This window comes from Propithecus coquereli, unplaced genomic scaffold (assembly GCF_000956105.1).
Source record: "Propithecus coquereli isolate 6110/MARCELLA unplaced genomic scaffold, Pcoq_1.0 Scaffold439, whole genome shotgun sequence".
Taxonomy (NCBI): domain Eukaryota; kingdom Metazoa; phylum Chordata; class Mammalia; order Primates; family Indriidae; genus Propithecus; species Propithecus coquereli.
In genome coordinates, this window is record NW_012150163.1 from 492,140 (window position 1) to 508,862 (window position 16,723).

The 16,723-nt window shown below is 42.5% G+C and overlaps 1 protein-coding gene across 2 annotated transcripts in view; it reads left to right on the plus strand.

Annotated features, from left to right (window-relative positions):
• Positions 1 to 16,723, plus strand: part of DPP6 (dipeptidyl-peptidase 6) — a 528,921-nt gene that overhangs the window by 288,955 nt on the left and 223,243 nt on the right. Inside the window, exon 6 of one of the 2 annotated variants that reach the window (XM_012654154.1) lies at positions 13,331 to 13,383. The exons of the other annotated variant lie outside the window; for it this stretch is intronic. Coding sequence (XP_012509608.1) covers positions 13,331 to 13,383 — 53 coding nt within the window. The remainder of the gene's footprint in view (positions 1 to 13,330; positions 13,384 to 16,723) is intronic. 2 annotated transcript variants of the gene reach the window in all.

A 16,723-nucleotide genomic window follows, 5' to 3' on the forward strand; every position in this document is an offset into this window, starting at 1 on the left:
AGCCTGCTTCAGGGCTGCACGTGTGACCAACATCTTACATTTTAAAGATGGACCCCACTTAACGCATACAACAACACGGATGCCACGGTGACCTGCGAAATCACCGTCACGCAGACTCCACTGGGGTTCGTGTGGGCCTGCACGTGGGCCAACGTGTCAGAGCCAGTGCGCTTAGAGGAAGGCAGGGCAGACAGGCAAGTGTCCAGGTGACTAATGGCCAATAAGACATCTAGAATCAGAAGCCAGAGAGGAGAGGGCCATGAGAGAGACACACTCACTAAGGAGACGTGGAACTCACGGGAAGCTACCTTCCGTCTGGGAGCTCTCTTGGTGAGTTGGCCGTGGCAGGTCTTTGGACATAGAAGGGGAGAGGGCAAGGGCCTTTGCCATGTGGCCGTGAGGAGTGAGCAACCCTTGACCTCTAGGAGCCTCCCCTAAAGCCACATGACACAGCTTCCCCAGGCCTACAGCAGACTCTCTCACTGCTCCTGGTGGCCCAGTGCCACCACTTAACCCACCTAAGCGCAAAGCACCCCCGAGTGTGCCTTACTCTGTGACCCTGGCCCTCGGTTCACGGCTCAGCTACTGGAGGACCCCACAGGACTGGGTTCTCGCTGCCTCCCTCCAGGCTGGAGCAATCCAGGTAGAGACCTTGTTCTGAGCACCAGGAGCTTGTGTGGACGTGGACTTTGTTGACTTCCTCTTCCTGTGTGTGACTGTGAATCTCCAGTCTTTGCCTGTGTATTTGGTACAAGTTCACTGATACGCCCCAAGGGAGCGTGGCCTCCCCAATGCACTGCACGTAAATTCTTCCTCCTGCTTGGGCTAGGCTGTTGCTGAAGCTTTCTGCTGTATTTTGTAATTCCATAAGTGACTCTCTCATTTCTTTAAGTTCTGTTATATCCTTTCTTATGTTGTCTGTCTCTTTAATGAGTTTTTCATATTTTTCACTCATGTCCTGAAATATTATTTTGGCTTCTTTGTATTGGTTTTCAACTTTCTCTTCAATTCCATTCACCGTATTTTCCGTCCATATTCCAATTTCCATTTCTGACATTTTAACAATTTCCTTTTGGTTGGGGTCTGTTGTGAATCTGTTGTGAGCCTGTAACTCAATATAAGCTAAATGCTCCTGTTCTTCCCCTGCTTGCCTGTCTTTCCATCACCACTACACAAAATTTAGTGCAACTGGCCAGGCGCGGTGGCTCACGCCTATAATCCTAGCACTTTGGGAGGCCAAGGCAGGAGGATCGTTTGAGGCCAGGAGTTGGAGAAAATTAAGGATTTGGAACTATGCAGACTTGAAAGTCGATATAGTGAAACTGACTTGCCAAAAATAAATTAGCCAGCTATTTAGCACGATGTGGGTACACATAGACACAAAGGTTTTTTTAAAAGGTAAGAGGAGAAGGAGGAGGAAAGGAAGATGCTGAATTGACTGGACTTTTCATTACTAACTTGTGACGAAGGACTGGTTCAGACATAGCCTGGGTCCACGCAAGTATATAGGTATTGAAGTACCGTCTTATAAAGGAGGGGAGGGTGGATGTTTGTCTTTGTGTCACTGTATCAAATACCGCATGAGATTCTCCATTCTGTCAGTACCCGCTGACCTAAGAAGAGACCCAGATTTCCACGTGCCGTCGTCTTTGTCTGTCCTTAGAAGCAAGCCCAGTGCATGTGACCTGTAGTGCCATGAAGACGAGGGCTCGGGAGGTGAACTGTGGTAGGAAAGGCTATGGAGAGCCCCACCAGCTGCCTGGGCAGGCGCCTCGGTCCCACGTCTGCTGCAGGGAGGCGCCATGTGTGCTGCAAGGAAGCACGCTGTGCCTTTCCTCTGAGGCGCCTCTTTCCGTTGCCCTCATTTCCTTCCTCATGTCACCCTGTCACCCTCTCCCCCAGCACCTATTTTCGATTCTGGGCCATTCTCTGAGTTTTTTATTTCAATTGGCTGTTAACTGATAGCTGATCCTTTTCACTAATTTGTAGCTTTAGTGTTAATCTTTCCAGAGTGACCTTCATTTTGATACAGCGCTCTTGGAAACAGGTCTATCAGTGGAGCATTTCTGGCTGGTAAAGAAAAGATGAGTTCGGGTGGGAGAGGCTTTCTTACCAGCACGTTACCATGGAGACGATTTCAAGATACAGATGTAAAGACATTAAACTCCCAATTCTCTGCCTTCAGCCGTATGCAGCCTGGGCCTCACTGAGCATCTCTGAGCCTCAGTTTCTTAATTTAAAAGGCGAGACGAAGAGAAGCTTCTCCAGCCACAAGACCGTTATTGTGAGGGTTAAGTTAAAGAATGTAGAAAAGTGTTCTGTACATACTGAAGACTTATTCAGTATAAGGAAGTTTTATTTATTTTTATTGTGCCTCTCCACAAGGCCGGTCCTACAGGAAGTATATATGCAGATGAGAAAAAGAAGACAGTAAATCGAGCAAGAAAAAAGAAAATGCTGTATTCTCAAGCAGAATCGGAATGAGTCAGCAGGAAGTCTGGCACAGTAACAAAATAGAAAGGCAGTGAAGTAGGAAGTCAGCTGCCAGGACCAGTTTGAAACCCAGGCGTCTGTTTCTCCGTGGCCAGCCAAGTAGAGGACGGGGATGTGAGAGCCTGGGCAAGAAGGCAGTACATGCTGGTGCACCCTCGAAAATTATTAATAGTTAGGAAAGAAATTCTCATGGATCGCTTCCTTTGAATGTCTTCCTAGCATCACTGTGACTGCTTTCACTTGTTCCCAGAAGATGAGCCCAGACACATGGAAACAGCTACTGGAATTGAAATGTCCAGTGAAGACTGGAGAAGATGATAAAAAATTACTCAGCTATTTCTGTATGTCAGAGATGTTTTTGAAATGGATATTTGGAGACAATTGGAGTCACAACTGAAATTTTTACTGTTCATCCCTTAGATATATTTACTTTATTTAGATATATCCCACTTTTAATCATATTGTTTTTGTACTCAGATGTTCTCATAGTAACTCATCACTAAAAAAAAGCATTATATGTGAAGGATACAGAGGACATAAACATTCTCTATCAATGCCTTAAATGTTGGTCACAAAAGAATGAATTAAAGTATGTTAAAGTTGGGGGTAGTTTGGAAAGCAGGAGAAGACATTTGAGATGTCCAATTGAAAAGGCTACAGGTTCAAGAAGAAATCACTATTTCTGCTCTCTTAAATTTAAGAAATTTTATGGAAGACCATTTATTCCAAGAAGGGAGAAGGAGATAAGATATAAATACTGGCATTTGTCCATTACTTTTTTCCTAAGGATTTGTCAATTACTTTTGTATTTTGAATCTGACAGCTATGTATCTTCTATATTTTAATCTTGCCTAGATTGTTGCATTAATTTTTTTTTGAGACAGAGTCTCGTTCTGTCACCTTGAGTAGAGTGCAGTGGCATCATCAAAGCTCCCTACAACCTCAAACTCCTGGGCTCAAGCAATCCTCTTGCCTCAGCCTCCTGAGTAGCTGGGACTACAGGCGTGCACCACCATGCCCAGATCATTTTTCTATTTTTACTAGAGATGGGGTCTTGCTCTTGCTCAGGCTGGTCTTGAACTCCTGAGCTCAAGCAGTCCTCCCGCCTTGGCCTCCCACAGTGCTAGGATTACAGACAAGAGCCACAATACCCAGCCTGTTGCACTAAATTTTGCAGAGGGTGATGGAAAGACATGCAACCAGGGGGAGAACAGGGAACATTTAGCTTATATTGAGTTAAAGGATCACAATAGATTCACAACAGACCCCAACCAAAAGGAAATTGTTAAAATGTCAGAAATGGAAGTCAAAATGTAGATGGTAAATATGATGAATGGAACTGAAGAGAAAGCTGAAAACCAACACAAAGAAGCCAAAATAATATTTCAGGACATGAATGAAAAATATGAAAAACTCACTAAAGAGACAGACGTCATAAAAAAGGATATAACAGAACTTAAAGAAATGAAAGAGTCATTTAGGGAATTATAAAATACAGCAGAAAGCTTCAGCAACAGGCTAGACCAAGCAGAAGAAAGAATCTCAGAGCTTGAAGACAAGGCCTGAACTAATCCAATCAGTGAAAGGTAAAGAAAAAGAATAAATAAAAATGAATAATCATTCAGAGAAATATGGGACTATGTAAAATGAGCCAATATGCAAACTATAGGTTTCCCTTAGGGAGAAGAAGAAAAAGCAAAAAGCGTGGAAAACCTGTTTGAGGGAATTGTTGAGGAAAACTTCTCTGGTATCTCCAGAAATTCAGACATCCAGATACAAGATGGTCATTGAACACCAGGAGGATTCCTAGTAAATAGAACATCTCCAAGACGCATAGTCCTCAATCTGACCAAAGTCAAAATGAAGGATAAAATTCTGCAAGCTTCAAGAGAAAAGCAACAAATAACCTGCAGAGGAAAATTCATCAGGCTAACTGCAGACTTCTCAGCAGAGACCTTACAAGCCAGAAGGGATAAGGGCCCCATTTTTAGTCTTCTTAAACAGAACAACTGCCAGCCAAGAATTTTTTATCATGAAAAACTAAGTTTCACAAATTATGGAGAAATAAAGACTTTTCCAGATAAGCAAACACCAAGGGAATTTGTCACTACTAGACTTGCCCTACAGGAAATGCTCAAAAGTGCATTATACATGGAACAGCACAAAAGATACCCACCCAGTGTAAAAACACCCAAAAGTTAAAGCTCACAGCTCTCATAAAACAATAGCACAAGAAGGAAAACAAAACAATAAGATATCATCCAACATTATGAACAGAATAGCATCCCACCTATCAATACAAACATTGAACATGAACTGTCTAAATGTCCCACTTAAAAAACATAGACTGGCTGAATGGATAAAAAAACACAACCCAAATATTTTCCGTCTCCAAGAAACACATCTAAATCACAAGGACTTGCACAGACTCAAGGTAAAGGGATGGGAAAAAATATTCCACACAAATGGAAACCAAAAGCCAGCAGGTGTAGCCATGGTTAAAAAAAAAAAAAAAAGGACAAAGATGGTCATTATGTAATAGTAAAGGGAACAATTCAACAAGAAGACATAACAATCCTAAATATATATGCACCTAACACAGGAGCTCCCAGATTCAAAAAGCAAGTTAGACTAGATCTAAGCAAAGAAATAAACAGTAGCATCTTCGTTGCTCGGAACTCTGACACCCCACTAATAGAACTTGACAGATCGTCGGAGCAGAAAATGAATAAAGAAACACTGGACTTCAATGGGACTCTAGAACAAATGGACCTAACAGACATTTACAGAACATTCCACTCAAAAACTACTGAACATAAATTCTTCTTATCAGCACATGGGACTTTTTCCAAGATTGATCATAGGCCACAAAACAATTCACAACAAATTCAAAAAAATCAAAATCATACCATATATCTTCTCGGACCCTAGTGGAGTAAAACTAGAAATCAATTCCAAGAGAAACACTCAGATCTCCACAAAATCATGGAAATTAAACAACCTGCTGATGAATGGTCCTTGGGTCAATGATGAAATTAAGATGGAAATCAAAAGATTCCTTGAACTGAACAACAAAGGGAACACAAGGTTTCAAAATCTATGTGATACAGAAAAGGCAGTCCTAAGGAGAAAGTTCATCGTCTTAAATTCCTACATCAAAAAGACAGAAAGATCACAAATTAACAACCTAATGTCATATGCACATATGAAAGAACTACAAAAAGAAGAAACAATAGCCAGAGCCAGCAGAAGAAAAGAAAAAGCAAACCTCAAAGCAGAATTAAACAAAATGGAAACCAAAAAGACAGCACAAAGGATCAATGAAACAAAAAGTTGGTTCTTTGAAAAGATAAACAAAATCAAGAGACCACTAGCAAGATAACCCAGAAATAGAAGAGAAGCTCAATCAGAAATGAAAAAGGACATATTACAACTGATACCACAGAAATATAAAATATCATCCATGAGTACTACAAAAACCTCTACACACACAAGCTAGAAAACCTAGAGGAAATGGATACATTCCTGGAAACATAAGACCTCTCAAGCCTGACTCAGGAAGAAATGGAAATCCCAAACAGACTAACAATGAGCAGTGAAATTGAAGCAGTAATAAAAGGTCTCCCAAGAAGAAGAACAACAAAAAAGCCCTGTGTTAGACAGATTCAAAACCAAATTCTACCAGATCTGCAAAGAACTGGCACCTATCCTACCAAAATTATTCCATAACATTGAGAAGGAAGGAATCCCCCTCTAACTCTTTCTACGAAGCCAGCATCACTTTAATACCACAGAAAGAAAAGGACACAACAAAAAAATAAAACTACAGACCAATATCCCTTATGAACATAGATGCAAATATTCTCAACAAAATACTAGCAACCCAAATTCAACAACACATCAAAAAGATAATTCACCATGATCAAGTGGGTTTCATCCCAGGGATGCAAGGATGGTTCAACATACACAAATCAACAAATGTGATTCACCACATGAACAGAAGCAAAAACAATGATCATATGATCATCTCAATAGAGCAGAAAAAGCATTCTATAAAATCTAGCACCCTTTCATGATAAAAACCCTTATCAAACAAGGCATAGAAGAAACATACCTCAAAATTATAAAAACCATATATGACAAACCTATAGCCAACATCATACTGAATGGGGAAAAGTTTAAAGCATTCCCCATAAGCTGGACCAAGACAAGGATGCCCACTGTCACCACTTCTGTTCAACATAGTATTGGAAATCTCATCCAGAGAAATCAGGCAAGAGAAAGAAATAAAGGGCATCCAATTCAGGAAAGAGGAGGTCAAACTATCTGTGTTTGCTACTGTGATCTTATATTTAGAAAACCCTAAAGACTCCACCAAAAGACTCTTAGAATTGATAAATACATTCAGCAAAGTTTCAGGTTACAAAATCAATGTACACAAATCAGTAGCATTTCTGTATACTAACAATCAAGCCGAGAGTCAAATCAGACTCAATACCATTCACATAGCTACAAAGAAAATAAAATACCTAGGAATATGCTTAATCAAGGAGGTGAAAGATCTCTACAAGGAGAACTACAAAACACTGATGAAAAAAAGTCATCGGAGACACAAACAAAGTGAACATCTCAGGCTCATGGATTGGCAGAATCAACATCATTAAAATGTCTATACTGCCAAAATGATTTACATATTCAATGTAATCCCCATCAAAATACCAACATAATATTTCACAGACCTAGAAAAAATTATCCTAAGCTTCATTTGGAACCAACAAAGAGCCCAAATAGCCAAAGCAATCTTAAGCAAAAAAAAAAAAAAAGAACTAAATCTGGAGACATCACATTACCTGAATTCAAACTATGCTACAAGGCTTTAGTAACCAAAACAGCATGGTACTGGTATAAAAGTAGAGATATAGACTATTGGAACAGAATAGAGAACCCAGAAATAAAGCCATCTACCTACCCACCAATTGATCTTCAACAAAGCAGGGAACAACATACGCTGGGAAAAGGAAGCCCTATTCAATAAATGGTGTTGGGAAAATTGGATAGCCACATACAGAAGAATGAAACAGGACCTCTAACTCTCACTATATACAAAAATTAATTCAAGATGGATAGAAGACTTAAATGTAAGACATGTAAATTCTGGAAGAAAACATTCTAGACATAAGCCTAGGCAAAGAATTTATGACTAAGATCCCAAAGACAAATATAGTAACAACAAGAATAAATGAATGGGACTTAATTAAATTAAAAAGCTTCTGCACAGCAAAGGAAATAATCAACAGAGAGAACAGATAACCTACAGAATGGCAGAAAATATTCACAAACTATACATCAGACAAAGGACTAGTATTCAGAATCTACAAACAACTCAAACGAATCAGCAAGAAAACAACAAACAACCCATCAAAAAGGAGGCAAAAGACAAAAACAGAAGTTTTTCAAAAAAAGATAGACAAATAGCCAACACACATGAAAAAATCCTCAAAATCACTAATCATCAGGGCAAAGAAAATTGAAACTACAATGAGATATCACCTTATCCTTCTCAGTGTGGAGTATTAATGGAGTATTAAAAAGTCAAAAAATGATAGATGCTGGCATGGATGCAGAGAGAAAGTAATGCTTATACACTGTTGGTAGAACTGCAGATTAGTGAACCTCTATGGAACTGCAACCTCTGTGGAAAAAAGTGTGGTGATTCGTCAAATAAAAGTATACCTACCAATTGATCCAACAATCCCATGACTGGTTATCTACTCAAAGGAAAAGAAATCATAATTTCAAAAAGACACACACACACACACACACACACACACACATACATACACACCATGGAGTACTACTCAGCCATAAAAAGGAATGAAATAATATCTTTTTCAACAACTTGGATGGAATTGTAGACCATTATCCTAAGTGAAGTATCTCAGAAATGGACAACCAAACACCATATGTTCTCACTAATAAGTGGGAGCTAAATGATGGGTACGCATGGGCACAAAGAGATGTAAAGGCCATTGGAAACCAGGAAGTAGGGATGGTGGGAGCGGGATCAGGGTTAAAAACTTACCTCTTGTGTACAATGAACACTATTCCGGTGACGAGCACACCAGAAGCCCTGACTTAAGCATTATACAAGGTATCCAGGTAATAAAAACATCTGTACCTTAATATTTTAAAAAAACAAAAACCCTCAAGAACAGATGATTTCATAGAGGAAGAGGATGCAAAGGAAGTAGATGGGTGGCCTAGAAAGAGCTCAGTGCCCATCATGGTGCTGAGAGAGGAAAGGCCATGGAGGATGTGAAGCGTGGGTCGGCGGGAGGGGTTGGAAAAGGAGCTCTGAGCAAAGGGAAATCTCAGACATGAGAAGCCGACCAAATACGAGCCTACCCTGTGACAGACCTTTGGCTTTTAAAATAATTATTCAATGCCAATGTCAACTATTTTGTGTGTGATCTATGAAAAAATAATTTGCTGAAATTATTTTCTCATCTTATTAATAATGGTCTTTGGGGTAGTTGTTCCATGACAGAAATACTTGGAGTCTATTTTAAAGAAAGAAACATAAATACAACAGTAACCACAAAAAAAGGAGAAAGACTTTATCTCTAAGGAACAAATTCTTTCAGTGAGATGCAATTTTTTTAATGCCTGTCCAGATGAGATAAGACATTGTGCAAATGAAAACTCCCCGAATTTGTGCTCTCTAAACAGTTGCTTCCTCTGTGCCGTGGCTCTTTTGGCTTGGTGTTGAGGGAAAAAGTTGTGGAAGACAATGATGTTTTATTGTTTCATCCTGGAGCAGGAGAATTGTTTCGTCTTCGTCCCCTTCCCCATTTCTGTGAGCAGCACGTGGGCCCCCTTGCAGGCTCCTGTTCAAGGTTTCCGTTGCATCGACAGCACGCTGTGGAGAGCTACCGTCACACTCTCACTCTACCGACCAGCTTCCCAAGTTTCCTCTGTCTTTCCTTTCAGACTCACTCACTTTTTTCTTTGAGTCTTTCTAATTGGCGATTCATCTAGATACTTTATTAAGTTTCCCATGCACACGTGCTTTTTTTTTTTTTTTTTTTTGGCCTAACAACACAGACATAGAATTTGAAATGGGTAGTTCCCTCATCTTCTTCTTCTTGCCGTGGCCTGGATAGGGTTATTTTACACTGGGCTTCCCTTTTCTCACGGGTGCCACTGAGAAGGGAGTCACAGGGCTGAATTCCAGGATCATATAGTGGTGTATTTAAAGAGTACTGCAGAGGCCGGGCGCGGTGGCTCACGCCTGTAATCCTAGCACTCTGGGAGGCCAAGGTGGGTGGATCGCTCAAGGTCAGGAGTTCGAGACCAGCCTGAGCAAGAGCGAGACCCTGTCTCTACTAAAATTAGAAAGAAAGTAATTGGACAACTAAAACTATATAGAAAAAATTAGCCGGGCATGGTGGCGCATGCCTGTAGTCCCAGCTACTCAGGAGGCTGAGGCAGGAGGATCTCTTGAGCCCAGGAGTTTGAGGTTACTGTGAGCTAGGCTGATGCCTCGGCACTCTAGCCCAGGCAACAGAGTGAGACTCTGTCTCAAAAAAAAAAAGAAAAGAGTACTGCAGAGATACAAGTCTGGGTGTTTGTGTGGGGGATGCCATAACTGGGAATAGATTTCCTTCACTGTGTGCAGGTGGAATAAAGGAATAGGCCTTCAACCAAGAACGATTGCGTATTCTTACTTTGCATACTCATTATATCTGTTCCTCTTCTGGATTCTTCAGTTGACAGCAGTTCAACTTGGACTTGTAACTTGCGAGTTGAGAGTTATACCCTTGGTGCAGGCAATTTCCAAGGGAGTGTTTAGAGAGACAGACCTCAGATCAAATCTCACTTGGGTTTACTTATAAATTCCTTAAGATTCAATTTTCCTACCTGTAAAAACGAGGTAACAGTATCTGACTCATAAAGAGTGCACGATCCATGTTTGCTCAGGAGCCGGCAGAGTACCTGATACGTAGTATGTGCGCCACAAACACCAGCCACGGTCACTGTCCCCAGGGCTTGGGACCGTTTGCCACAGTGACATCGAAGTCTTGCTCTGAGCATTCTGGTCAGTGAGTGGTCTCTCCCAGCCCCTCACCTCTCTGTCCTGACACTGTTTTGATAAGGAATTTGTTTGCTTTAGAAGTTTCTGGAAGTTTATAGGGAGGAAACCCAGCATCTCAGAATAAGTTTATATCTGATTTAATAATCACCTGTTTTCTCTGGATTTAAATGAGCTATATTCTTTACCTACTGCTGTGTAAGGAATTACTCTAAAACTCAGTGGCTTAAGACAACCAACATTTATTATCTCACGGTTACTGTGGGTCAGGAACTCAGGACATCTTAGCTGAGTGGCTCTGACTCAGGGTCCCCCATGAGGCTGCCATCAAGGGTCAGCCAGGGCTGCAGTCCCCTGAGAGCTTGACTTGGGACGCAGGATCCATTTCCACATCCACTCACGTGGCTGTCGGAGAGAATTCTTGGTCCCTTGCTCAATTCTGGTAGTCAAACGGGGAGGAGCCTTGGCTGCTTGAGTGTCCTCACAGCATGGCAGCCGGCTTCCTCCGCGCAAGTGATATTGAAGCAACAAGGAAGCCACGATGCCTTTTATAACCTGGTCTCGGAAGTCCAACACCGTCGTGTCTGCCACGTCCTGTTCGTTAGAGTCACTAGCTCCAGCCAGCACTCAAGGGTACAGAATTGGGCTCCACCTCTACCCTTCTCTCCCTCCTTCCTCTTCCCTCCACCCACCCTCCCCTGTCTCTTTCTTCCATCTGCCTCTGCTCCTGCTGAACCTCAATTTCTTGTCTTAACCAAGGTGAGATTTTCAACTTGGAATTGGAGAGCATTATCCTCAGTGAAGTATCTTAGGAATGGAAAAACAAACACCACGTGTTCTCACTAATAAGTGGAGCTAAGTGATGGGTACACATGGACACAAAGAGACATAAAAGACATTGGAAACCAAGTAGGAGTGAGGGATAAAAAGTTACCTGTTGGGTACAGTGTACACTATTCTGGTGATGGGCACACTAAGAGCCCTGACTTCAGCATTATGCAGTCCATCCATGAAACAAGAACATTTGTACCCCCTAATATTTTGAAGTAAAAATTGTTTTTTAAAGAAGATAAGCTTTTGCCTCCTGCCTTGAGTTGCTATGAAAATAAAGCTGAATAAATAATATGAAAAGTTGGCTCTGGAAGAGGAATTCAGAAACACGTACAGTAGCACCATATACCCCAACTATGGAGAAAAGGTTTGGATCCGTCCACTTGTGCACTTGCATCTGAGGAAGCTGGCCCAGCCCGCGTGAGCATTGTTCAGTCACTGCACAGAGTCCTTTGCTGGGTGCTCTCTGAGCAGTGACCTACTCGAGACACAGGAGCTGGTCCCAGGCCCTTCCTTTCTTCCCTTAGGGAAGCAGCCCCACTCATCACTCCAGAAACGGCAACCTGCGGTAGGTTCACGTGTTTCTTGCTGCACTGGCACGCGAGCTCCGTGAAGCTCTCCTGCACAAGCCTGTCCCTTGGTGGCTATTTCCTTATTGCTAAAGTAGCATTTGCCTAAACTGCCTTCAAAGCAGGTCGCCCGGGGCCCCAAACTACTGGTGCAGGAGTCTCAAGTTCTCTGGAAGCACCAGATTGTTGGGATCTAAGTGCTGTTGTTTATTTTTGTATCTGGGTTATTTTTCTCCAAATAACTCTAAGTCCATTGTGATTTTCTAGGAGTTCATCCAGTGGTCCAGACAGGCAGGGAAGCAGCGGTGTCCGTGGAACCCACTGTCTCCCTTTGCAGGCTCCGTTCCAGCGTCAGTCCCCCCACCACACCTCCCCATTCCACGTGCTCTGCGTTTGCTGTGTCTTCCTTTGCCTCGGGTCTCTCCCCTGTTACCTTTAGAAAGATGGTTTTAAATGCCGGTCATGGAACATTTAGCCACACAGGGCGCCAATTCCCAGAAGTTGCAGGTAGAGCAAAGGGACAGGAAGTACGGATCTCACTTCAGCCCTACCGAGGAACCCGCCATGTTCCACGTACTGGGAGGCTGGAGATGAACAATGCTGACGTGTTTTGAACTGCCATCTTCTCCCTCTTTCCGTGTCCCCCAAATTCTGGTCATTACATTTATGGATTGGGGAGTAATCTTCTAGCTTAAGAGTTTAAGAGAGACATCCGAGGTTTGGGGATTACGGGAGTTTTGAAACACTGTTTTGGGTTTTTTCTTACTTCCCTTTTGAAAGCCACACTACTCCTAACTGCCCTCTTACAGTGACTTCTTGTCGACTCCTCTCTCGGAAACTAAAAGATGCACGTCAGATTGTCAGAAGCTCAAGAGTTTGCCCAGTGAAGCCTAGACTGGCTTCAGTATCACAACCCACTGAAGATACACAATGGGATTTCTTGTGGGCCCCTTGCCACAATTTGCAGGGAACTCCAGCAGTACAAGGTCTTACTGGCCTGTGGGGGCCAGCCGACTGTCTCTGACAGTCTCCAGTGACCAAGGTGTCCTCATTAGTGCTGTGCTATATTTAGTGAAGCTGGAAACCTGTGCCCCTAATTTAATCACAAACCAGGTAGCCGTGGAGATGACATCGAGCCTCTGGCTGCCCTATAAACCATTGTAAATGCTAAAAATAAAATAAGCAGGATATGCAAATGACTTCCTAAGTAAATAAGACTTGGCCTCCAGGTGTCCAGATTAGCTGCTTTTGGTTCACTGATGTTTGTCGGGATTCACAGTGATTTGAAAAACATCATAGTCACAGCCTTTGTCTCAATGCTTGTTCTTTTTTTGGTCTGTTTCAGATATATCAACACTCCTATACTGGATATTATGTCCTGAGCAAAATTCCTCATGGGTAAGATTGTTCTTTCATTTATTTTTTAATTAGAAATCTACAGAACACAGTGAAGGGGAGATCAGTGACGAGTTGTTTAACACTTGGGGCAGGGAACAGGACATCTTGGCTGCTGACAGCGGGAGGTCCTGGCAGTGCTGGGACTTCTGTGACCCCGTGGGCAACTCCACTAAGGGTCTTGCCCATGTGTGAAGCCCCCTTCCTAGAGCAACTCTGCCCACCTGCTGCTCTGCTTCCTGAGGTGCACCCTCGAGGTTCTCCCCTGTGCTTTGTAATCAGCTCAGGCATGAGGGGTGGCCTAGGACACCAAGGGGTTCCTGGTCATGGCCACACCAATACAAGGGGAGCCTCTCTCATTCTACCACATGTCATCAGAAACCCAGAACATATCTAGGGGATGGAGGTAAGCTACTCTGATCACAAGTTCAGCGGCGCCCTGGGACAGGGGTCGTGTGGGTGGGTCCGTCTCGGCAAGGGACACTAGAGCTGCGCTCCACCCCACAGCCCGGAGGGGGGCGTCAGTGGCGTGTGCGTTCATGTTTATGGTCTGTTCCGAGCTTAGGTGTGCCCACAGGAGTGAGGTCTCAGCGCCCACTTATGATTGGCCCACCCAGCCCTTTATGCTGTTTCACAACCTCAGATTGCACTAAGCTCATCCGGTGTCTCGGAAACGCGTGATCTAGGACCCAACAGCTTGTGTTGAAGGCAAGACATGAGGGCAAGTGTGGCTTTACTTTTCAGTGTTGGGTAGCCATCACCTGCGTGGCGTTCAGGTAATTTCCAGTAGCCTCACCTTTGCAATCCAAGGGCAGGGAGACACTGGCTAAAGTTCAGCGAAGCCGTGTGTCGAGTCAGACAGACAGAAAACAGCTGCAGAGCTAGGGAAGGCCAGCGGAGATGGCTTTGTGTGGTCTTCATTTTTATTCTTTGTTTCTCCCCTTCCTCTTCCTTCTCCCTCCACCCCTGTCCACCCTCGCACTTCCCCCTGGCCTAGTGGTTGCTGGTTTCCGTCATCACATCTTCAGAACATTAGGTGCTCAGGAAGTTCGTAGAAGTGGAATGGTGCTGCTGGCGATGTAGGCGCTTGGGAATATTTAAGTTGAGGCATCCTAATTTTCCCAGGCAAACTTAAACAAACAGCAGGAGTTACTGAGAAGTATTGTTCCGTAAGACCATTAATCACAGCACCAATGTTTACAGCTGCTGCTGTCTGTTTTCTGCTAAGCTTAGGAAGGACATGGGCATGTCCCTGGAAAACAAACATGGAGAAAATAATTTCATGTGGACTTCAGACAAAGGAAAGGCTCTTTCAGACATGCCGCAAACTGTGGCTGATGATTTCTGTTAGGTTATTAGGAAGTCAAGCCCAGAGAAAGTGAAGATGGCCTACAAGGCAAAAACAAAGTATCCATAGGCATTTTTCACTAACTATGTATTTGAAATAGAAACCTGGATGTTCTTCAGTGAAGAGGGATTATTCTCCTTTTTCAAGCAGATACGCATCTTCAAAGGTCATCCAGGCAGAAATATAATATGCCTTGAGATTTATCTACCCCTTCTGGGAACAATAGAACCCGTGTAGATGATGGATATCTCATTCCATCATATATAAATTTGTAAAACTCAAAACACTAGAAGCAGTTTATGCCCAACACATTGTGCTGTGGTTTTACTGCATCAGTCAGAATTTAGGAGAGGCAGAGTTTTAGAACTTGGCAAAGGAGTTCTTAAACCTAGAGCAAGATGGTCTGTGTTGATGGCTCAGTTTCCATGCTTATGTCCCTGGAGCCTTGGGATAATCCAGCTCTTAGAGGATACCGACGTATAATTAGCTGCTTTCAGTATTTTTAAAGTAATGATAGTAGTAGTCATTGCCATCATTTATTGATTGGCTTTCATACACCTTTACCTGCTCAACAACCTTGCAAGCAAAGCATTCTCATCCTCATTTTAAGTAAAAGCCCCCAGAGAGTGTCACCTGCCCAACGTCTCATCGCTAGTATACAGTGGAGCCGGAGTCCTCATGCAAATCTGGCTTACTCCAAAGCCCATTAGCAATCCCTTTGGATTAATTCCAATTAAGATCAAATTTCACAATGCAGAGAATAAACATTATTGCTATAAAGATCAGATTTTTCTTGAGGTGCTAGTTTAATTCTTTTCTAAGGATTCTTATATGATGGCAAGACATAGTAAATGACTTGTCACATTCACTGGAAAGCAACCTCTGGCAGATAAGGCAATCAGTGTCCCACCCCATCACCATATAAATTGGCACAGCATCCCTGGAAGTGGCACTGCCAACCTCCCAACTCTTCCTCTCTTCCTCTCTTCCTCTTTGTCATCAGATCATTTATGGGAAATTAATCAATCAATTAATTTCTAATATCATCAAAATCTTATTCATAGTAACAAGACAGTCAGTTTCTGAACTGGACGACCCTTCAGTCCTGGTGCTTTTGCAGTTCCACCGTCAACAGGACTTAGCAACCCCTCCACGGTCGCTGGGGTGTGTGATCCACCAGGTGGCAGGAGAACAACACAGCCCAGAGTGTTGAGGCTTAGGCTACAGGTGGGTTTTGGATAGAGAGGAAAGCACGATTGTCTTTTAATAATAAAAATAAGACTTGATTGAAATATTTAAATTTACATTATTCACATGCAAAAAGATATATAAATAACTTTTCTTGATAATTTTGACGGCACAGATCTATGTTTTTTCACTAACTCTCACCTTTCGTTTCCTCACTCCTTCTCCTAAATTCAAGCCTGAGGCCATTCATTCAGTCTTCAGGATGGGATTATTTGTCCTTTATAAATTTGATTGTTTTTTTCTTAGCTTCAGGCTTTCCAGCTAGTCACAGAGAAGAGTCGAATTCATTTTTCAGTGCCCTCTGATTTCTGGTTTCCTTCCTTTTGCAAATGGCAGAAGAAAATGTGGGGAGGGTGTTCCCCTGCCTGGCCTTCTTGCATTTCCCTGATCCATGCTGTTGGCTTCCCTCCTTCCATATGCATCTGGAGCCAGGTGAAATTCTCTTTGTGCCGAATCACTGCAGTTACAATGAGAATCCCAAGACAGCTGAATTTTTATATATTCAAAGATCTAGTACCTAAGGGTAGGTTTGCTTGACTTTCACATACCAAGTTTCAAAAAATTGCAATCTTAAAGGACATGTGTCTTTTATGCAAATTTGCCTATTTAAACAGAATTAAAGCTAGTTGGTTGTAACATAACATGTTTCACTAAAAGTTTTTATATCAGAATTTTAATAAAATAAAGCTATCTTCCACAATAGAGATTGTAGCCAGCTAAATTTCTCTTCCAAAAAAATCTGTCATG